The 24,227-nt window shown below is 37.6% G+C and overlaps 1 protein-coding gene across 9 annotated transcripts in view; it reads right to left on the bottom strand.

Annotated features, from left to right (window-relative positions):
• Nucleotides 1-8,307: 8,307 nt before the first annotated feature.
• Nucleotides 8,308-24,227, bottom strand: part of LOC117578388 (hemicentin-2) — a 79,853-nt gene continuing 63,933 nt past the window's right edge. For 4 of the 9 annotated variants that reach the window (XM_034263824.2, XM_052002069.1, XM_052002068.1 and 1 more), the window contains 9 exons: nucleotides 20,634-20,736; nucleotides 18,744-18,855; nucleotides 18,556-18,637; nucleotides 17,815-17,956; nucleotides 16,026-16,207; nucleotides 14,684-14,871; nucleotides 14,504-14,612; nucleotides 13,716-13,927; nucleotides 8,308-10,012 (listed from right to left, as the gene is read on the bottom strand). In XM_034263824.2, coding sequence (XP_034119715.1) covers nucleotides 9,353-10,012; nucleotides 13,716-13,927; nucleotides 14,504-14,612; nucleotides 14,684-14,871; nucleotides 16,026-16,207; nucleotides 17,815-17,956; nucleotides 18,556-18,637; nucleotides 18,744-18,855; nucleotides 20,634-20,736 — 1,790 coding nt within the window. In that variant the 3' untranslated portion in view covers nucleotides 8,308-9,352. Of the gene's footprint in view, nucleotides 10,013-13,715; nucleotides 13,928-14,503; nucleotides 14,613-14,683; nucleotides 14,872-16,025; nucleotides 16,208-17,565; nucleotides 17,759-17,814; nucleotides 17,957-18,555; nucleotides 18,638-18,743; nucleotides 18,856-19,852; nucleotides 19,988-20,379; nucleotides 20,577-20,633; nucleotides 20,737-24,227 lie in introns of those variants that run through there. The other 5 variants (XM_034263825.2, XM_052002070.1, XM_034263827.2 and 2 more) reach the window with 5 other exon arrangements.

The raw sequence follows: 24,227 nt of genomic DNA, 5'->3' as shown, positions 1-24,227 counted from the left end.
GTCCTCTAAACTGTAAATATAAATACAAATATATTTTTTAATTTTAATCAGATTAGAATAGTAGTTTAAAAATATTAACAACTTACCTTTTATTGTTTTATAAAAGACGCGTAGGAAAAAATCGACTTTCTTGTACAACACTCACAAAACAAATGACAAATGATACACAAAATTGCGCATGTTCGAGAAAAGTAGGCGTTAGGGAAATTTCGCGTTGCGCTAAGAGGGCGCGTACACCAGACTCAATGCAAGAAGCATTCTACAAGACGAGTCATCTAACGATCTACAGAAAAGTCTTGCAGTCTCGGTCTTGGCATGACACAAAACACAATTGGGAAGTGCTGTTAGATCAGAAAGACGAACGTGGCTATATCGTCTCCACGGGATCGAGTATAACAAGCAAAAGAGCTCTGCACAAGACTGCACTGCATCGCAGTAATTTAATCGAATTCCCATCAGTGAGGTGAATAATAGAAGAAGCAATGACAACATCCTATAGAGCTGTCGATCCATAGTTGTTAATGGTGATCTGATTGCTTCAAGCATTCCTGCAACATAATCAAACATATTATATGTGTATATATTGTTATTAAATAATAAACGAAGAAAGGATTAAAATACACATTTCACTACAATAATTTAACCCTAGTATCAATACTAGCATACTAATACTAAGACACCCGTCGCCGACACACACGCACCTTTTACTCACGCATTGAGGGTAGTGGCAAGGCCGTCACTTTGCGATATTGGGCAAAAGTGAAGCGCTTCAATGGCGCAATGAACGACGAACCGTCACTACGCAGACAAGAGCGAGAGGAAAAGAGAAAGTGGGAGTGAGAGAGTCGTGGATATGTTTTGGTGTGTGCCGTCGTGTTGGTGGGTAAAAGTTATGGTTGGTAATATCAACACTAAAAGTGTTTATGATATGAAAAATGTTGACAACAACTGCTGGGTGGAAAATGCTGAGCATCAGAAAGAGACAGTCGATGTTACAAACATTCACCCACACACACACACACACACACACACACACAAACAGGCACCCACACATACAGTGACGTGTATTATTGCGCTCGGCGTTTGCTTTTGTAGTAGTTTTTATCGTTGTTGCTGACTTTGATGAAAAATATGATTATGTCCTTTATGCGAATGCCTTGCAGTAAAAATAATAATAACACACACCACACACTCCCATACACATGCTGATATAGATATGTATACATACATACATACATACGTACACACACATTTGTATATAGTATACGAGTAGTTACATACGACTGCCTCGTTGGCTGCCATATCTAAGCGAGCTTTATTTTTGGCAACGTTTTTCATGACTTTGTTCTTGACTTTATTGGTTGCTCGTCTTCCTTTTCCTCGACTGACGCCAAAAAAAACTTTTGGTTATTTCGTCTTGTTGTTAGTGTCGATGTTGCACTGTTCTCGTCCTCTTCTTTTCTCTTCTCTTCTGTTCAGTTCTATTCTGTTCAGTTGCTCAAAAGCTGAAAAGGAGTAGTGATGGGTGGAAATCCAGAACTACGCTACTGTCATATGTTTGCTTTATTATCGCTCATTCCCCAACCCATAACCCTAACTCTAACGCGAACACTAACCATAACAATAACAGCAATAAGTGCACCCAAGAAGTTGACCATAAAGTGACAATGTTGCCAACTTCCCCCAAAGGCAGATTGACACCGCCGTAGCCACATAAACCAGAATGTCGAATTGAAAACGCTGTCTGTCTGTAAAAGACTGGAATATTCTCAGACGCTTTACTTCACTTGTCAATGTGCTTTTCGACTTTTGATAATTGTTTGTCTATTTATTAATACAGATACGAATGTGCAAAAGTGAGTAACAAGTTTAAATTATTTCGACTTTTTTAGATGAGGAATTCCAATATTTTATTTTTCTTAAATTGTGAAACATTTAAATTGACTTGATAGAACAAAAATGTTAACCCTTAATATTTCTTCTTCTTTAAGATAACAAATAAAAGCATTGTGAAATTTTTTATACATTCAAAAATAAGTCTATCTAATAAAAATTTAAAATTGTATTCAGATTGTTGGAGGGGAAGGAACAGGATTCTATATTGTCTATGGAATATTTTTGAAAAAGAATAAACAAATTTTGAGTCCGATGGTTTCAACAATTAATATTTGGGTTTAAACCAGTTTGCTGTCCTCTCTGCTTTGTACTCTTTAGCTTGAGTATGTATGTATGTGTATATTTTACTTAAAGATGGAAAAAAGAAATAATTTTCAAACGTATACGTAGGGTCCTGTCTGTTTCTACTGCTCACAATTTTATGTGAGTGCTTCCCATTGTGAATTTCGGTTTTAGAGAGATAATTACAAAAAATGTTTTTCGCGTCCCGACAGGGAACAACAGGTAAGTTTTGTGTGGGGTTGCGATTTGGGTATGTTACTTTTTCTTTTCCGCAGAACGCTGCTTAGTTTTTATGCACTGCGCGTGTGCTTCGTGTTAAATTTGTTGCTTAATTTGAAAAGGCAACCCACGTAGATTAGACATTAAAAACAAACAGATACCGCAGACAAGCAAAGCGAGAGTACTTAAGGTTTGTTGCTTGAACAAGTGGTTAGCGTAGGCACTGGGAAAAGGGAAAAGGAAGCGTTTACATTGAGCGAAAGACTCTCAGCTAGCAATGTCTTTGCCTCAAGAAATGTTTATAGAACATTTTCAATTTGCTATGCAAATAGATGGAAAGGAAAGCTTTTCAGATGATGCACATATGTATGTATGTATGTTGTTCCCCCCGTCAGCGATTTACCCTTCCACAGTACCAAATACCTCTGGCCAACTGCAGTTCAGTTTCAGTTTCAGCTTGTGTTCGTTTTCGGTCACTTCGCTTTACATTTCGCTACAGACTAAAACCGTAACTCAACTGCCATCCAAGCATCGCAGCAATGCTACATCCTAGCACCCCTGTATGCCAGCTTCAGCTCCAGCACCCCGATTGATTGCGCCCTTATGCTGTCCATACCTTTGATGGCTTGCCAAACAGTTGGAATATGATTTTTGCAATTTTCGCATGAACTCAACCAAAAAATTAAACTTGACTACTCTGCAAAATTGTAAAGTTTTTAATACGTTTGGGGGCCTTCCCCTGATGTCGGGTTTGTATGTTTGTGTGTGTGAATATTAGGAGTGCAGCGGCACTCGGGAGGCTCAGGGATGTGGCGAATAGTCTTGGGGATGTGGCAGTTGCCTCTGTCATGCTTGTCAATCTCTGCGCCAGTCAATGAGTAAAAAGTTTGCGATTTATTCTCTCAATCTGTTTCTCTCTGTCTCTCTCCCTGTGTCACTTACTTTTATATTGTTTGAAAGGCTTTCTCTTTCTCTCACTCTCTCTCCCAGAATCGCGCTTCACCATCGCGCTTATACATTTCATATTATTTTTATAAAGACATTTTAATTAACACACGCATGTTACATTTGTTGATGTTGACGATGTCGCGTATTGCATAATTTTTGTATTCTTCTCCTACGTTGCTCTCTCTCTCACTCTCTCCCTCTCTTTCTCTGTCACTCAACAGGTTTTACCAACTAGATCCTAACTCAGAAATTAATTTAAATTGCTTCCCGTTTTGGTTGTTGATACTTTGATAAACAATAACGGGAAAGTGTGTTTGGTTTATCTAAAGGTTGAATCACTTTTACTAGATTTATTTATGTATTTACCTTATAATAGATCATCCCTCATCATCTAAATGTACGTAGCAGATGTCATGCATAAATGTTCATTAGCCTTTTGGGGCCCATCCTATACGAATTATTTTAGAATTGCGAAAACTGGGTATTTTTGCAGAGATTTGCGTATTTTACAGCTGGGAAATAATTGTCATTTTAAATTATTTATAAAATGTAACAAGCCAGTAAGCTATAGTCGAGTGAACTCGACTGTGGGATACTCTTTTTCTTTCAATAAATTAAAAACAGTGGGAAAGCGGTGCTTGTCCATCTCTTAAAGTCTCAGAATTTTTCCGTTTTTATACCCGCTACCCATAGGGTAGAAGGGTATTATAACTTTGTGCCGGCAGGAAATGTATGTAACAGGTAGAAGGAGGCATCTCCGACCCTATAAAGTATATATATTCTTGATCAGCGTCAACAGCCGAGACGATATAGCCATGTCCGTCTGTCCGTCTGTGTGTCTGTGTGTCTGTCCGTCCGTCCGTATGAACACCTAGATCTCAGAGACTATAAGCGATAGAGCTATAATTTTTTTTCGACAGCATTTGCAATGTTTGCACGCAGATCAAGTTTGTTTCAAATTTTTGCCACGCCCACTTCCGCCCCCGCAAATCAAAAAAATCGAATAACAAGCGTAATTTTAAAGCTAGAGTTGCGAATTTTGGTTTATATAATAATTACTATAGTAGTTATGATTCCTGAGAATTTGGTTGCGATCAGATAAAAATTTTGGAAGGTATTAAAGAAATACTTTTGTATGGGCAAAAACGCCTACTTACTAGGGCTCTTAGTTGCTTTGGCCCCCAATCTGGTACATTGTGCCGTCTATGGTATATTCTGAATGGTGTACTATATCGATATACCAAACATATCATTCGGTATATTTTTAGTATTTTTTTAGTATTTTCGGTATATTTTGAAATGATACCGCAATATTTTGGCTTTATTAAAATTGGGGTAGCGGGTATCTCACAGTCGAGCACATTCGACTGTAACTTTCTTACTTGTTCCGTTTGCGAATCTGTTCGCAATCATATTTTGAGGAATTATAACGACTAAAGTTATTAATTTGTGTAAACTTACGCTTGTTACTTGCTTTTATTCCCATTAACCATAGAAGGTCAGGATAATTGTGCCGGAAGGAAATGGACGTAACCGGCACAAGGACCCCATTAACTAACTCTATTATTCATCATCGTTAAAAACCTAGTCTAATCTATCGATTGACTGCACTTGTTATTGTTGCGCCCAAATCAAATTTGTTGTAGATTTTTGCCACTCGCACTTTCAACACTATCAAATTGAAAAAAATCCAATAAATAAGCAATAGAGAAAAAAAAAAAATAAATAAAGCGTAGTTTTTAAGAAATATTTTTTGTATGCTTATGCAGTCGGGGTCTTATCGAGTACCTAACGACAACAAGTCGTGTATGCTCGACTGTTGCTTTCTTACTTGTCGTTTTTGATTTTTATGTGCACTAGTCGATTGTTAATCAATATTACGTAGGTTACATTGACATTTTGTATTGATAACAAACAATTTAATTAAAAACTTGAGGAGTTGAGACGATGGAATTGAGTGCCATTATTCTATCATTAATTGTCCAAGCAAGTTTATTCAAATTCTTAAAAAGCAATGTTAATATTAGCTTAGAAGTTTGCGTTTCTACGTGTACGTGTCATCTGGGCTGCTAATGAACATCGATTTGATCAGAGGCAAAACAGCTGCTGTGAGCACCCAGTAATCGAAATCAGAATTTAAATTGACTCATTAAAATATACAAAAAGCGGGTCGCGCGACAATTAGACAAAAGCATCAGAATGTCACCCCATCACGAAAACGAACCCCACTCTGTGCCCTGCTCCCGAACCATCGAGCTCCCTTTCCAATGCCCACAATGTTATTCCGTCACGTTGCCCTCAAAGATTCCGAGTACCCAACACTGGGTCATTAGTTAATTTGCCAAACGGCGTTTGTTGGTCTCTACCCTAGCCAAAGAGCTTTTTTGCTCTTATAATAAGAATGTTATCTGAGATAGAAATTTAAGTCAATCTCAGCATTATCCTTATCTACGATATGACCTGAATTATAACGACAAATTTGGGGAAACATAGTATTAGAACAGAATGGCAAAGCAGTCGCATAACGCATCGCTTCAATGCACATGCGATACGAAAAGTTCAATGCAAGACCCACTTAAATTTATTGTGAAACATGAACACGCTACCAATGATAATTTACTCCAATTCAATTGTCATTTGATAAGATTGCTAGAATTCCAAGAGCAAGAAAAAGTCGGCTAATTGGTAGTCTCGTAGGTTCTTTTGCCCAGTGCTCTCTTCAAGGTCGTTCTCAATCTTATTCGGCCTTCCTAGTCCGTCTGCAACTTCGTCGCCTTAGTCAACGTTTGTTAATTTATGTCCGCATACACATAGTTCTTTCGCTCGCCGGGTTGGTCTCATTGAGTTTGGGTGCGTGCAGAGCCGCAATCTGCCCGGGACTATTAGATTTTATTGAGCCGCTGATTTACACGCCGCGCTTCAATTCAATTTAGGGTCGAGGCAACCCTCGTTGGTCAGAAGGTGGCAAAGGGGATTCGTGGCGCTAATCACATCTAACAAAACTTTATGTCGGTCCGGGATAGAAATGGGAATTTAATTTCACACGCCGACAAATCGATATGAGAAAACGGCTAAAATGGATATTCCATATGAACCACCTAACAACAAAAAAATTGGTATATAACTAGTCGACTATTAAATACCTAGTATGTATATTTAAACTCCAATTGTAATTGCAAACAAGAATAACATTACTAAATATAGTAATATATCCCTGAGCTATTGCGAAAATCGCACAGTCTTCATTACTTTTTCATAGTTGTTAAACCCTATGAACAAATTGGTACCGGGTGTAACCACAACCATAGCCATAAAACATAAATCACCCTCATAATTTCGTTAAAATTTCTATTAAAGGTTTTTCTTTAAATTTCCCATCTATTCTCTATGAATCCCTCAATGTTACGTGCTCGTGGTAGATGATAACATTCATTTTATTTACATTTATTGACCGCAGCGGCAGTAGGAATTGTCTGTGTATGTGGATTCTAGTCGACTCATGTTTCACGGTTTTAACGAGTAACTTTGTGATTGGGGGTACAATTCGGGTTCAAATTTGCTGCATGTGAGAATAGTTTTCCATTTTGCACTAGCGTTGGCAATGCCGTAAACACTCTAACAGAACTTCATAAAGTCGCTACGGAAGTAGATGGAAGTTCCTTTATGTATGTGCCCTAAGAAGTACACTGTAGATTCCCAATCGAGATGTGTAATTTATCGACAAATTCACCGAGAAATAAGATCTAAAGGTCAAATAATTTCTGGTAAGACTGACTTGTAGATTAACGCAATATTATATAATATAATAATTTAGTAATAAAAAATATATTACCGAATACATTGCTTGTCCAATTGACGCCCGTTGTAACTATTTGTGTATAAAATCGAATATTTACACAAATATGGAAGGAGATTGATTGATTTATTCAAATCAGTTGGTTCTTGGTTCATCTGAAATCTGATTTCGATATAATTATAGTTCGATGTCGGCCAATGATTGCTGAGCTTGATCTATAATTATTGACCAATTGAATATGACAAACAAATTAAAACGTAAGGATAATTATATTGTAGGTCAGCCCAGACGAACGCAATTCAAATTACATTACGTCACACGTTAGCATAGTGTCGCTTTTCAGTAATATGTCTTTGGGGTCAATCTTGGAATGAGAATGGATTTCACATGGGTGCGTCCCACAAGAGTCCGCTTTGCTCGGCAGCTGTCAGCGCGGTTTCCAATTATTCGAATCCCAAATACCCCAAAAGTTGTCTGCACAACTTTTTTTGCATATCAATGCCACAAATCAAAGGCGAATTTCACTTTTCCTGTCAATTTCGCTTAGTTGAGAGTTTGATGTGGTTGACCATTGGGTGGTCGGCCGAATATTCATCTCCTAGTTCCTCATTCCTGCCCGTCCTGTACATGCAACCTCAACCCAGTCGAAATATCTCGCATCTCTTGTATAAATTTGATTTGCTAATGAGCCGAGTCAAGACCATATGAAATTTAAAGTACTTTTTTCTACATCTCTTGTGGTTTTATCAGTGGGTGTTTGCGAACTGTGGCTTGTGTGTGTCAACCACAGACTTGGGTCAGCATTTAAGCAGAGGTTCTTCTAATTGCCACCACCGGGTTTTTGGGGGTGTGAAAAATATTTATTTGATCAAGATAAATGGCTGGAAATGTGAAAAGTCGAAAGTTTTAATTGCCCAGAGATTCATTTTGCCAGCTGAATATTTGAAAAGTGAAGAAAGTTATATATATATGAATGTATGTTTGTAGGTATTGTATGTATGGGACCAAATAAAGTTGCAATAGAATTACTGGTGAATGTTCAAGTGTGTCATTATTTGAGTAAAAGAACACCTTTTTGTTTTATTCTCGCAATCATTTTTATTTTATATGATTTTACTTTTACTTTTATTTTTTGTATTCTTATTTTTTGTCACATTCTCAATGACTTAGTTTTTTTTTGTTTTGTTTTTATTTCCATTCTATTGTTGTTTACTCATCGATCATTAAAGTCTAAAATATTTTAAGCTAATCTAAACTCTGACAGTAGGTTGTCCTTAAACGTATTGTACTCTCTAACAAATTGCATACACTCTAGTTTTAAATCTTAACTTTTGCTACGCAGGACTTTACGAATTGTCTCGAGGAGTCACATAGAACTCGGATCCATTCAATATACTTATTTTGTGTATGACTAAAGTCTTAAACAAGGTAGATTTTTTTACACAATTTAATATCTACAATACATAATAAGTTTAGTATATACAATTTATTTTCTTATTTTATTCTTGTCGTTCGGGAACATTTTCAATACAAATAATTTCGCTACTAATTTTAAGAGTCTTTTTGAAGTTGCCTTATGTTAATACTAGTATTAATATGCTTATTCATGTATTATACATTGGTATCTGATTCACTCTCATTGAATTTACCTCGCATTTCAATCTAAACTTCCATGCAAATCTGATAAGATCGAAAAAGAAAGTATGTTAATTGGAAATATAGAGGAACTCTTCAAAGATTAAAATGCAATATTAAAAAAGGTTCGAATACAAAATGTTGGATGGAAGCTTAATGATGCAAAAGAATTGCAACAATTGTTTTCAATTATTTTCAGTTGATTCGAATATGTATCTGCGATATGGTCGATAGCAGGATATGTGGTTCTATCGATCCAGCTGTTTCACCGGAGTATTGCTCAAATTTGTTTGATAAATTTGTGCTGATATGTGATGGTATTTTTTGGATACTCAATAGATATGCAACGGATCCTATAATATGCTATAGATGATCCAAAACAGAAAGTAGAATTAAACATCAACATAAATCACTTATGGGAATTTTTCTCATCTCTAATCGATATACATATTTATATAGAAGTACGTACAAGTACAACAATAGTTCTACATATACAAATGTATATATAATGGCTATTCATGGACTATCTAGTGTGTGTGTAGTGTAAATGGATCTATGCTTAATACTTAACTCCATTTAAACGCAACTTTCGGGCACACGTTGAGTCATGAGACAATCCTTGATGGCATTTATGTTGATATTGTCGTCCAAGTCCTGCGACGAGTTGCAAGAGGTGGTTGTCGTCGAAGTCACCCCAACGCCCATCACACTACCCATGCTGCCCAGCAGAAGACTCGAGCCAGAGCCGGGTGTCTGATGGTGTTGCTGCTGTTGCTGTTGCTGTTGGTGTTGCTGGTGATGATGATGATGATGATGCCGATTCAAGGTTGCGGTGTGACCCACACCGGATCCAGCTGCCTGTTGCAGCGGATGATGCAGCCGACTACTTCCATAGGCATTCAATATGTAGCCTCCACCACTGCCCAGACCCGGCGGAAGGGTGCCAACACCGCTGCTGTGCGCTGGCTGCAGATGCGCCGCGAGGGTCGCTGTTGATGACAGCGATGTGGGAGATCCGATGATGGCTCCGCCTATTGCCAAGGACAGAGGCTTCCCCCCACCTCCCAGGCTGCCCATAATGCTGCTGCTAGGCGAGATGACAGTGCTGCTGCAGCCGCCACCTGCCGCCGCAACAGCAGCCAACAGCTGGGCTCTCTGCGCGTTTATCTGATTGTAGGTGACCGGCGGATTCGCTGGATCACTGGACAACGTGGTAGTCATTGTCATGGCCGGCGCCTGCAATGAGATAAACAGTGGTCTAAATTAAAGCATAATGTGGCGATACGACTTCAACGATGTACGACGCAAACAACATTTCAATTCTTTATCCGAATTGTTCATTGCAGTACCAAATCGGCATCTGCATATAGCGAATTATTCTTTCGGTCCTGCGGTCGGATTTTTTGAGTAACGGAATTTAAAGAAGTGAGAGAGCAATTAAATAAAAACAAAACAGTCCGGTATTATCCTAAAAAATATACCAAATAATATACTGCAAAATACTGAAATATACCGAAATACCAGATTGTCAGCCAAAGCACATAAGACCCGATTAAACTAGGCGCAATTTTCCATACAGAAGCATATCTCGAAATCCTTTCACAATTCTTATCGGATCACATCAGGAGTCATGAATACTATAAATATTCTTGTCTATATCAAAATTCGTGAATCTTCAAACTATTAAATTTTTGTTGATTTGCGGGGAGTGGGAGTGGCAAAAATTTAAAACAAACTTGATTTGCGTGCAAACATTACATCTGCTGTGGAAACAAAATGCCATCTCACTCTCTCTCTCTCTCTCTCTCTTACTCTCTATGATCTAGGTGTTCATACAGACGAATGGACGGACGTGGCTATATTGTCTCTGCTGATCAAGAATATATGTTACATACATTATCTGACGACACTAATACCCTACGATTAGCAGGTAGATCTAATTTTTATATTCAACATAATTAATACAGCGATCAAATCTTTGTATCCGCAGCCACAAATACATATATGCAGATGAATACTTTTTAGATAATTAGCTTGTACTTTTCAATGAAGGAATTATAAAAGTCGTATTAAATCTGAGAACTTCATTCCCACGCCACGGTAACCGCAAAATTGTAGTGCATGCTGAGCCTTCACGCTTCACTATCAAAGAATTTTTTTTTGCGCTATCGAAACGAAAATGTAATTGAATCTCTGGGTGCAATTCGAATTATAGTATCGAACTGCAGACTGGCGAAATGGTGTTGTTGTTTTTTGAATTGCAGATTCCCTGTGCTTGTGTTATGTTTGCCAATATTTAAAATTATTTAATTAACGAATTGAGTTATGCTCGGCATAGACCAGCCCAACCTCGGACTCCGCGGACTTCTGTCGGATGGTAATTGAAATTTAATTGAAATCTGCGCAGCAATTCCCATTTATAGAACGTAGAGAATTCCATTTTCATCAAATAGTGATGCAGGCAAATGGCAAATCTCCATAAAATATATATGTACAAATGTTTCGGAGCTAGAGTTTTCATCTAACAGACAACTGTGAACATATACGTACTACACGTATATAAAAACCTATTAAGGTAATAAATTATAATAAGGATATCAAAACTCTAATCATTACAGTTTGGGTAAATTGACAATGTCCTGCCTGCCTGGCAATGCCGATAAACTTGTGAATACGTAAATGAGATATAGCTGAAGTTTTATGAATTTAACACATCAAAGGAAACATAAAAATTATTAACAATTTTGGAAGTTTTAGTTAGTGCGTTCTGGATTAGTACAGCTGTATTCATTAAAAGTGCAGAACAATCATTCTAAACACACCACAAAATTGGCCAGGAAGTGGTTTAGTCAAGAAAACATAAATTTAATGACATGACTAGCACTATTCATAGATTAAAATCTAATTCAGAACTTATGGTGGGAAATAAAGCGTTATGTTGCCAAGAACTCCCCGGAAGAGGGCAACAATTTGAAACAAACTTGATTAGAGTGCGAACATGACAAGAGCTGTCACTATGTTTTATAGTCTCTGAGATCTAGGTGTTCACAGGGACGGACGGATAAGCAGACAGACAGACAGACTCGGCAATATCGTCAATAACATTATATAATATATAAAGGGTCAGAGATGCCTTCTTCTGCGATTACGTCAAACCCCATTTCAAAACAAGTAAGAAAGCAACAGCCGCTGCTCATTTGAAATATATCATAGGGTACAAAATATACCAATTCCCCTGAATATATATTTTACGTAACAATAAAAACACCTTCAAAAATATATTCAAATCTAGTTGATCACATACAGTTCCTTCAAGTAAAAATATTTATATCCAAATTTAAATTGAAAAGTAGATTACAAATCTTTTCGATCTTAACAATAAATCTTGAGACAAAGATTTAATTTTGAATCATCATTTAGTAATTAAACAAGTAAGAAAGTTACAGTCGAGTGTGCTCGACTGTGAGATACCCGCGACCCATTTTGAATAAAAGCAAAATATTGCGGTATTTTCTCAAAATATACCAAAAATACTAAAAATACTAAAAAATATACCGAATGGTATTTTTGTTATATCGATATGGTACCAGATTCAAAATATACCATAGACGTCATAAGAGACCAGATTGTCAGCCAAAGCAACTAAGACACCTAGTAAGTAGGCGTTTTTGCCTATACAAAAGTATTTCTTTAATAACTTCGGCAATTTTTATCTGATCGCAACCAAATTTTCAGGAATCACAATTACTATAGTTATTATTGTGCATACCAAAATTCTCTAGCCCTAAAATTACGCTTGTTATTCGATTTTTTTAAAATTCGAAACAAACTTGATCTGCGCGAAAACATAACAAATGCTGTCCAAAGAAAAATATAGCTCCATCTCTTATAGTCTCTGAGATCCAGTGTTTCATACGGACAGACGGACAGACACACAGACACACAGACGGACAGACGGACATGTCTAGAAAGTGTCAGCTATTGATGCTGATCAAGAATATATATACTTTATAGGGTCGGAGATGCCTCCTCTACCTGGTACATACATTTCCTGCCGGCACAAAGTTATAATACCCTTCTACCCTATGGGTAGCGGGTATAAAAATTGTTGTTAACAAGCAAATTATAATGAGCCACCCACTAATTTGAAATCGCGATTTAAGAAATCACATAATTAACATTGTAGCAGTGCATCAGTCAGTAATGATGAACAATTTTAGATATATTCTTTAGATATATTGCATGTAGATGTGGTGTACATTGTCGCTAAGTAATTATATTGCTGAAGAATTGATTGATTATGGCCAGTCAGACATGATGTATCGTATATGAACAAAGAATCTTTGCAATGTGTACCAAGTGTTTCTTGGAATATCCACCAGGCAATGTTTTTTATTTTTAGCTCAATGCCAGGAGAGAAATTGTGGAGCGAAAGCCACTGTACAACAAGACGTGCGCTTTGACAGTTTAAAAGCTTTTTTAATAAACACCTTTTTCAATAATACTTTGTGTAAGGTGTTAAATTTTTTTGTCGACAAGGCGATTAGGGTAAAAAAAAAAGCTTCAGATAGAAACTTGTCATTGGAAACTGGTCTGAGGTTACGCATTTCTGTGGTTGATTTCTACTTAGCATCGACAATTTGACTTCTTGATTGGTTTAGAAAGGAAAACCGATAGCCAGATAAAAGACATCAGTCGCAAATAGCAAGCATTGTAATGTGTATTTGAACTAGACGTTATTATAACCGTTAGATAGAAATCTTTGCTTAATTTTATATATTTTAAGGATAAATTTGATCGAGTAGTACTTGTTTTAGTCAATACCCACAAGTGGGATGTGTGCGTCAGCTTTGAGTTCGATTGGAAAGATTTCCCTGAGACCAAAGCCAACTAAACAAAACAAATAAAAGTGTTCTTTATTCAAGTGGCGGATACTTACATTACCATTGGGAGACCATTTGGAAATACTGCCAACGACTCCAACTCCAACGCCGGATGGCGTCCCAGCAGCTACAAACTCATGAGCATCGCGCTCCGCGGAAGCAGCTGCGGCGACCGCTGTGGAGGTGCTGCTGCCAGTGGCTGTGGCGGCTGTGGTGCTGCCCACATTGGAGGCATTGCTGCCGCTACTGCCGGCGCTGCTGCTGCCAACTGTCCGAGATTGAAATTTATTGATGATGATGCCACGTTTGGGGAACATGTCCATGTCCGTGCAGAGTAAGGGCCATGTGTACATGTGAGAGTGTGCGGTTGCGTTTTAGATTTGCGGATTCCATCGTTAAAAATATTTACGATTAAAAGAAAATTGCATTGGTTGATTGGATTGAATTGGTTTTCGTTTGGTATCGTTTCGTTTCGTTTCGTTTGGTTTGGTTGCGTTGTGTTGCGTTGGTTCCCGGTCGTATTGTTTCGTTGATGAGATTGATTACGATTACGGGTTGCCCAAAAGCGGAAAGCGGAGAGCAGGAAGTAGGAAGCAGGGATGTCAATGGCAAGCGCGATTGAAGCACACATGAAAATAAACACCAGAGAAGTGATCATTTGATTAAAGTCAACGGGTAAAAGGCATGTTGTAATTTTATTTAACCGAACTAAAACAAAATACGTAAAATAATTGCTCTAAATTTGAGACTATTCTTATTTTACAAACAAATTTATAATTCTCAATAATCACTAGAATCTGTAAATTGAATGTTAATCACAATCGAGAAAGTTTTATAAGCTCACCATATTGAGAAGGTATTACATCTGGATCTCGTTCATCCTCAACCAAATCTTCGGATGATTTCGTTTTAATATCCGTGTGCTGCCATCGTGGTTTTTCCAAGTTGCCACTCTGTAATATCGCCAAGAAATATTATTAATTGGATGCCCGACTAAAGTAGTCCACGACAGTGATGTGCTTACTTTTAAGACATCCCCCGATTGGACAACGACGCCTGCAGATGTTGCCTTGTTGCCATGCTGGCGATTACGCCGTAAATTGTGCACAAATGTTACCGCAAATATCCGTATCGCTATGGCCACCCCAATGATTATGATGGTCAACACGCTGCCAACAATCACCGGAGACAGCGTTAGAGTTACATCGTCGTCTATTGTCGTTGTGATCGTTGTTATTGTAATTACAGGTTGACGGGTACCAGTCATAAATCATCGTCAGTTTTACATATACACGAATGTAGATACCAATCACATTTATCATGTTCATCGTTTTTATTGTGCGATTGCAATCACGATAGTTTCGTCGTTGTCGTTTCCACGGTTATATTTTTAGAACAGTTCAGTTAGTGAAATGAGAAGTAGAATTGGAAGAAGATGGAGAATGAACATGAGTATTAACAATAGATAACAAAAAATATTCATAGAAGGCTTCTGCATGAATTTACCCCGTAGTAAAGTGTTCTTAAAAATACTGCACTAATGCTTATGTTTTGTTGTATAGTATACTCCTTAGGCCAGAAAAAGATAGCACGACGTTTTTACTCATCGGACAAAAGTGAGTATATGGTTGTACTCTTCGTGAGTGAGTACTACATTTGTCTTTTTTTAACACGCTGTTCATCAAGCGAAATTATAAGGAGAGCTAGTGTGTGCTATTTATTATACAAATGTGCAAATGAGTTTAGTATTTTTCATAACCATTGCCCTTTTCACCTACAAACAAATTAACAATATTCACCTAGTTGTGGAAGGAATAAGTTGTCATTGAAGTTGAACTTTAATAATTCATTAAATAGACTATGAAATATTACTTTTTATTATTTGCCAGAGATTATCACTTCTCACATTCGTAGATGATCTGCAACCACAGTGCCGGCTGAAGTGCAGTGCAGCTGCCGCTGGCATCCTCAAAAGCAATTCTACACATATGTTAAGACACTTGAAAAGGCATCCATCCCATGAGGCAGGCATGTTGATTATGTAAGTACTGCAGATGACTCTGGTAGCTGTCAAATGTCGCCACCATGTGTGGAGACTGCCAGTTTCTGCGCTGTGCCCGCGTCAGTGTCTGAGTCCTGGCATGACAACAAGAAGGAGCAGCAAGTCCTTCTTATGGGATTAAAACATGAAATCACAGAAAAGCAGGCAGACGGTGTCTTCAACTGGTCTCGGAAGCGGGCATGTGTCAAATGCAATCAGCCCTATGATTCCCATCCATCAATCAAAATCCGACCATGTGTGTGTGTGTGACGGGATGTGGATGTAGGAGTTCATATGTATGTACATATGTGTGTATGTCACTCACCTGTCTTGTAAGCTGTTGAGCCAATTATGAAATCCGGTAACAAATATGCCGCACTGCGCCCCTTTTGATTGTAGGAGTAGATACGCAGCCTCAACGAGTTATTCTCCTGCATCATAATCGAGGTAAGCGTGTCCAGATTTTCTAGTGAGAAGAGTGCTTCCTCTGCATTGCTCAGATTGAATCTATGGCAGGATGAGGATATGGGAAGAGAAAATGCAGATAGAAAGATTATTATTATTAAATCAGAATGGCAAATCAGCAACATTGTGCCTTTAATCATGTGTAATCAAATGTCTGAAATGGTGCAAAAGCCAAACAAATACCAAAATATTTCTGGCTGCTTGCACATACGAATTCCCGGTTCTCACTTGGAGTTTTGTCCCTTTCCAATCGCATCAGACAACACCCCAATCCTTAAACCCTTCCTAAAAAGGCATTCACAATCCACAACACCCAATGCTTCAATCATGACCTCAATTTGAATTTGATGCCTTTTGCCTTGTTGCGGCTTCAACTTGTCTTGTCTTTCTTTCTTTTTGCTTTTGCCAAAACTCTGAAATATTAGGGTTCAATGTCTATATATATTTTATATTATTTTCGCATCCATTTCATTCTCTTGCTCAGGGTACTCTCATTTTCCTGTGAAACACATGACATTTACTTATTCTTATATTTCATATTGGAATTTGATGCAAATGTATTCTATGGAATATTCAATAACAAATCCATAAGGTCTTATCTTTACTTCAGAGATTAAGTTAGAGTATCTGTAATTCGACTACCAAAAGATACATTTCTAGTTGCATTTTGCCTTACAAACATATTTATATTGACGTCCATGTTTGTTACGATTTGGCGCAATCTTTTTTAATGAGGGTTCTTTTGATGTTTCGAGCATCAAGTTTCCCCCTGGACATACCCTTTATGAGCATGTTGGCTGCACGGTCCCATTGTTTCAATAAGCAATATTTATTAAACGATTTTGGGTATGCTTTTTGGGCATCTGACACTAGTATATATTTTTATTATTATATAAATATACTCGTAAGCTGTGCTTGCATAATGTAATGGGCGTGCATGAATATGATTCGTTCTCCGATAGGAATTTGATTTCACAACTTCAGAATTTGAAATGTGCATTTCTTAGCAACTACTTATCATATTTTTAAGTACTTGATAGAGGCTTTAATTAGTATAGCGTTCTTTTGGTCTAACGCTTATGTTACAAAGTGTTAAATCCAAATAATATTTATAATCCGCTAAAATCTTTATTATCATTTATTCGTTTTTAATAACTACAAATTAAATATATATTTTAATTAGACAATTAAATTAATGCAATTGAATAAAATAACATTAATACATAAACTGTTATATAATTAGAAGGTAATTAAAATCAAAATGAAATCAATCAGTCCAGTCAAGGTAATCCAAATGTTATATTCTCAGTTAAGTAAAACAACAGTACAGAGAAAACAGCAATCCAAACTGATGCATGCAATAGCACTCAGAAGTGCCTTAAAGTTGTAATATTTAAGTTTGAAAACAATTGCCATGTCCTCGGGCTACCATTCAATTAAATGTTTGCAAAACACATATGCATATGCTTCAATTCGATGCCAAGGGCTAAGCACTGAGAGGTTCGACAAAGCAGTTATATGCGAATATAATCCGCTTAAAAGCTACCCTGATTCTGACACCCGCTGGCCAATTGCTCTGATGGCTGCTTTTAGCTGTGTGCAGTTGTAGTTATACTCGAGCAGAGCGGACAGTTGATTAATATGCTCACCTGGTAATGCCAGTGCGTGTTGAAAACATTTCGAGGACAAATATTTGGGGAAGGCCGCCATCGTACCCCTGAACACATTGTATATCCACACTGAGCTCCGTTCGGTTGAAGATGCTGCAGTTGCTGACTCCATTGGGCAGAGCTACGAGTTCCAATCAGATTTATGGTGTCCGTGTTTGCAGTTTGTTGAAGAAACGAGCAGTCATCGGATTGAAGAGGCACATAAAATGAAAGAACGTCGCTTACATTGAGACAATAGTAAACAGTTACTCAATTTAAAATACAATTCTTAATAATCTTTCTTTGAGCTTTGCTAACTCTAATTGCTGGCATCGAATCCTTGTCTTTGCCCGTATTTCGAGCAGTTTTGCTACTCGGAAACAACAAATTGTAGTATGTCAGCTGAAATCTTTGTTTTCTTTTGTTGCTTTTACAAATTTCATAATGTTTTCTATTTTTGACTCACATTCGTCCTCTGCGCATACCTTCAAATCCCTCTTAGTTTTAAAAACAATTAACTGCCTCTGCTTGGGCTGATATACAAAAAAAAAAAAGTAAATTTCGCTCCCGAAATTTGCAGCTGCATTCGCTTGCCCTAACGGTAAAATTCCCGTGCATAAAAGAGAATCGCCGATTATAAATACCCAGTAGGAAATACGCTGGCAGAACCCCAGTAGAAAATTTAGATCGCTCGCCAACACAAATTAATTTTTGGTGTAGAGTATTTATTGTTTCACTTACCCGCCAAAACTACTTGGAAGAGACAAGGCTGCTGTTGTGTGCCCACCTCATTGGCTGCCCAGCAGGAAAGTGTGCCGTAATCCTGTCATATATTACATACACAGAAATATTTATATATTATATATGTACATATATATTTTGTGTGGATTGTGCTGCGCTTAATTGGTGGGACTGATTGGCCTGTTTACCTGATCTGTGACTGGAGTGTACTTTAAAATGCTGCGGCTTCCATTTACGCTGAAACGTTCGCTGCTCACGTCCAGAGTTTCACCCGAGTTGTTGAATTTCCAACGAAATGTTCTGAAATGTGAATATTGTTTTTGGTATTTTTTATTTTATTGTTTTTGTTGCTGTAGGGTTTTTTTTTATTAAATTTGTTGGCGTTGTTGTTTGCATTGGGTTGACGTTTTACCGGTAACGTTGTCACGAGGATGTGCGTGCAAAAGGCAGAATCATCAGGCCAGACGAAAGGTGGATCACGACAGGGTCAGAGGAGAGTAAACGTCGACGGCAACGCCGCGGCGGTTGCGTTGGCGGAGTCGACAAAGTTGGGGTTGGGAAAGACGGGGGAGAGAAGGGCAGCAAGTGTGACATGTTTGCAAAGTTTTACATTTTTAAAATAGCTCGTTAAAATATTAAAGGTTAAATATGTACGCCATCACACACACACACAAACACACACACAAATATCTGAGGCCCACTTACAATACTCTCACTTAATGTAACAGTCATACTGTCGAGAGCTAAGAGCCGGATTCTCGGACACGGGAAGCTTTTTAAAAGGTTAATTATCTCTGACATATTTGGTTGAAAGCTTACGCTTTCCTTTTCTACCACATCTTTTAATTTAATAGCCAGATAAAGTACGATTCAATTTTTAGTTTTATTTTCATATTTAAAAGTTAACGCCAAACAATTTAAAAAATATGGTCAACAAAAATAATCGTAATATACTTTAATATCGTAGAATCACAAATGCAAAAAGCGATTTGATTAATATTGAACGTAGAATAATAAAGCAGCCCAGCTTAGAAAATGGAATTATGGTAAATTTAAAATAATTTTATTTCATTTTAAACGTTCGGCAACAACCCGTAATTGATTTGCATTTTTTGTAATGCGATACTTTAATTTAAAATAAAATAGAGGGAAAAACGTAGGCAAGAGAGAAAAAATTTGTTTGGCATCGCTGTCAAGCAGTTAAATGCTGATAAATTAACTTGTAGCCGCCTTCAGGCCAACAATCCGCGCCCCAAAGTATGCAGCAGCTTTTTCATGTTAACGTTAACGTTAACGTTGAGTATCGCCTACACTCTCGACACTGCCCTAGCTCCGTCATCCATCCGCTCTTCACCCGCCGCCAGCACGCTGCTACCACAACAATTACATGACGCAGCTGCGCTGGAAACAGCATCGCGCAATTTTCCGCTGGCTAATGATTAATTATTTTAGCATAAAGCGTCAACTCAAGACACAGAAGAGCCCCTACATACTCTCTCACACAAAAACACGGACACGCACACACACACACACATAGACAATGAGAGCCAGAACGAAAAATTGAAATTAAATACAAGACAAGCCAGATGGACAGACAGAGAGAGAGGGAGAGAGACCGGACGGAGGCAGCCAATAGCCCAGGCAGAAAGTCGGTCGACAGGCCACAGCAGTGCGGTGGCTCATTAAAAAAACATTAAAGTGGGCAAATGTGGCGAATGCGAATTAACATAGTCCGTCGACCAGCCCAGAAACGCTCGTGGATGCCTGAAGGACGAACGCACCAGAGAATCAAAGCATAACAGCATTTGGCATTGCTTTTGAAGTGCCATCGAATCAAAATATTGTTAAATTTTCGCACATTTCCTACCATATAAATAGCATTTTCCGTTGTCGCTCACGCGCACACACAGGCTCACACACTAGCACACAATTACAGTCATTTGTCAATTTAGCAAACTTCCATTCACAACAGGAAACCGGAAGCAATTGCCTACAACGGCAAAAAGGGAAAGGCAGCCGCTCTGGAAAACAGAATGGAATCGAATGGAATAGCTAATGGGTATGGGGATTGTACTCACCGAGGCGGTGGATCCGCTTGTATCTCGCATACAACCTCAACAGTCTCATCCTTGGAGGCTCCAATTAGTATAACGCGATCTGCGTGTTTGCAAACGGGTGTGTCTGAAAGGTAGATAGAAACGGAAAACCAATGTGAATTCATCGAGAATGTAGGTGTTCTCCTCGTATATAACATACGGCTTAAAATAACATAATATTTTTATACCCGATACCCGTAGGGTGGAAGGGTATTATAACTTTGTGCCTGCAGGCAATGTATGTAACAGACAAAATAGAAAGCGTAATCGCATTGCGTGCATCGGATACCAAATAAAGCCTTTGGTAAATTGTAGCATTTTTACGATATTATAATTTGGTATATTTTCAGAATATGATTCTATTGAAAACGTATAGCGGGTATCTGACAGTCGAGGCCACTTGTTTTCTTTTTCTGCTGGCAAAAAATTTAAACTCTTCTATTTTGCATTTTCATAATGTGACAACTCTTAGATATACGTGTATGCCATATGAATATTTGAAGATTATTCATGTATAAGCAGAGAAAAGATGAAAATAAAGTCCAATACTCAACAATACGATACAATTCAGAAATGCCTATCCTTATGCTCTGAAATTATATAAATAACAGAGCAGAGTCTGAAAGAGAAGGCAAGGCAAAAAACGCACAAAAGAGTTTCAGACAGCAAGACGCCCCCTCATCAGTTAAGCTAGGCTCTCTCCTTATTGCTGCTCTGAGGTAGGGCAAAAGGCAGTCAGTCAGTGTCAAGCGCAATGCTATTCGCAGAAAGCCGTTGAGTGGCAACGTCGTCCTTGTTTACTTGAAATTAATTAATGTGGCAACATGATTTAGTACTTGCAGGTAAATAAGGCGTTCATAAATGTTAAAGGATTATTAGCTGACAGCACACGTGGCGTATGCGTAATTTGGTTCCGCCTCCTCCCGCTTGTTGCCCTGCTATCCACATCCCTCGACCTTTAAGCTCAACAAACCAAACGAATCCAACTGAAACCGAACCAAACCCATTAGCAGTCAGGCGAGTTGAATTTTTGATGAATTGTTTGTCTTAAAAATTTACAAAAGGGCGTAATTAATTAGCTGAAGCAGCCGCCCTTTGTTGTACTTGTTGTTTTTCCAAATGTTGATTGTTATTGTTTTTTGTTGATGTTTCTGTTATTGTTGTTGTTGTTATCGTTAATGTTGTTGTTGTTGTCGTTGCTTATTTAAATTGCAAATTCACGAGGGCTGTTTAATCGGACGCCAGCCAATTAGCGAGACGCACTTGAGACACCACTTGAGTAATTCGAGTACTTGTTGCTCTTTGCCCCGAATAGACAGAAAAAGTTCAAAGGCATAGGTCAAAACTTTAAAATATGAAAAATACTGAGTTTCTCTCTTTTCTTACTTTCTCGACAACTACTCGATATTTGTATATGTATTCTTGATTTACAATACATTTACCGACAATAATTAAATATTTTGGTTTGATATAATGACTGTTTAATTTACATTAAAAACATATTTACGAAAAAAATTTGAGGTTGTTAGAATTGGATGGCCAAGAGGATGATGTCTTTTTAGACGACGGCGATTATGGCTGTTATCAAGTAGATTTACTGCCAGGTGATTGAAGTGTCTATCCAACCAATCTTGGTTTTTCTGACTCAGTCCTCTCACTTCTTTAATGACACTTGGACTACTTGATTCCTTACCTAATAAGACAGTTTAATCAGAATGAATTCATTTTTATATTTAAATGATTTATTAATTTGATCGCGCGACATCACGGATTAAAACGCTTCGCAACTTGGGATGATACAAAAATTACAAAGGTCGTTCAGATGAATTAATTAATTCTGATAAATAATTCTCGAAAACAAATTTGAGTGCTATCGTATAGAAAAAAGTACTTGAAAATAATTGCCTCTTAATAGGGTATTTTAGCGTTGTACCAATAAAAAATGTATGTAAGAGGCAGCGCTCTTATCTGTTCATATGAATATTTAAATCTCAGTTATCTTTAAAAAATAAAGCTATAATTGTTTTTCTAATGAGAAAATTTCCCAGACTATCAAATTTAGCACTTTGTACAGAAATATGATGTAACAGTTCAAGTGACTTAATGCTATATGTCGTAATATGATGCAATACGGAAATAAATAAAATAATAAATAAAATAATAAATAAAATGTATATAAACTTCTTGTTATTAAATGCATCAGAGTGGCAATAAATTTTTTAAATTGTCAATTTTCGTATTTGTTTCTATTTATTATTGCATTCTATTTGTTTCTGCCTGAGTTTGTTTAATTTTTCACCCCTAATCAGCTGTTCGAATAATGCGACTTTGGTCTTAACACTCGCATCATTGGGTAAAACCTGCTGGTATATTTTATACTTTTAAGTTATACCCGTATCAGTATTTTTTCGGAATATAAATTAGATATATTTTAAAGAGAATATCATATTAATACAAATCAAAACAAAACTATTTAGATAATTTTAATTGGCAATGTGTCATTTCATTTGCATATGGGAAAAAGAAGCAGTCTGGGCATCCTATTCGCTTAGTGTGACACTTGGCTAGTGCCAAAATACAAATTACAATAGTAAGAGAGATCAGAATCCTTCAAATGAGACGAATTTACAGGCTGCTCTCTTGTGATGCAACTTGTGAAACTGGAAATATTGTATTTCGCGACCTGTTAAACGAAAGTATAATTTTGAAATATCAACGATTGCAGCTGCAGTAGAAGGTGCAGCTACATACGAAATATGATGCAACGCATGTGGCAAGCGAATGGATGATGATGAGGCTGCGACAGACAAAGAGCGGGCTGGTGCTACAGCTGGGGTTGGATAAAACGGTGAAATGTTGTATTTATGCAAAAAGCGAAATGAAAAATATTTTCACAGCCTTGACTCGCAACTGCGACCGACCGGCTTGACACGAGTTGAGCAGACTTGAGTTGAGTTATAACATGAAAACGCCGAACACAAAAAATGCAATACATCAAATGAGGAATGGAAGAGAACGAACTGAGAAGCACCAGGGGAACTAGCAGCTTGACAACGACGACATCGCTGCCTGCTGCCAGACTTTATGATAAGAAATTATTCGTAAAGGCAAATGCTGGGAGTTTCTGTACAGGCAGACACCCAGCGACGAGTTGGTGGCTGAGGGAGACTCTTGACATCCCAGCCAGATAGATGACGCATTCAAGCAAAGTACTAGATGTGGCGCTGATGCTGCTCGTAAGGACGAGCAATGCTCCCAAAACTGGGCTGGACATCTGCTCAGTACATTCTGCGAAAGTATGTCGATGTAGAGCAAACAGTTTCACCAAAATATACCAGTCAGCATCTATATTTATTTAAACACTGTTGACACTAAGAAGCTAACTTATTCCTAAATCATTAATGTATTATTTTTTTGAAAAATTATCTCTACTCTCGATGAAAGCCATTTGCCAAGGCAAAAACATACATACATACATAGATATCGTCGTTTACACGTAGTTGCTTTGGCTGTTTTTGTTCTATATAGTATATTTTAAATGTAATGATATGTCGTTGTTCCAAGTTTACCTTTGTG

Source organism: Drosophila albomicans, chromosome 2L (genome assembly GCF_009650485.2).
Source record: "Drosophila albomicans strain 15112-1751.03 chromosome 2L, ASM965048v2, whole genome shotgun sequence".
Classification (NCBI taxonomy): Eukaryota; Metazoa; Arthropoda; class Insecta; order Diptera; family Drosophilidae; genus Drosophila; species Drosophila albomicans.
The sequence above is the reverse complement of the archived record's forward strand: the minus strand, read 5'-3'. Positions and strand labels throughout refer to the sequence as shown.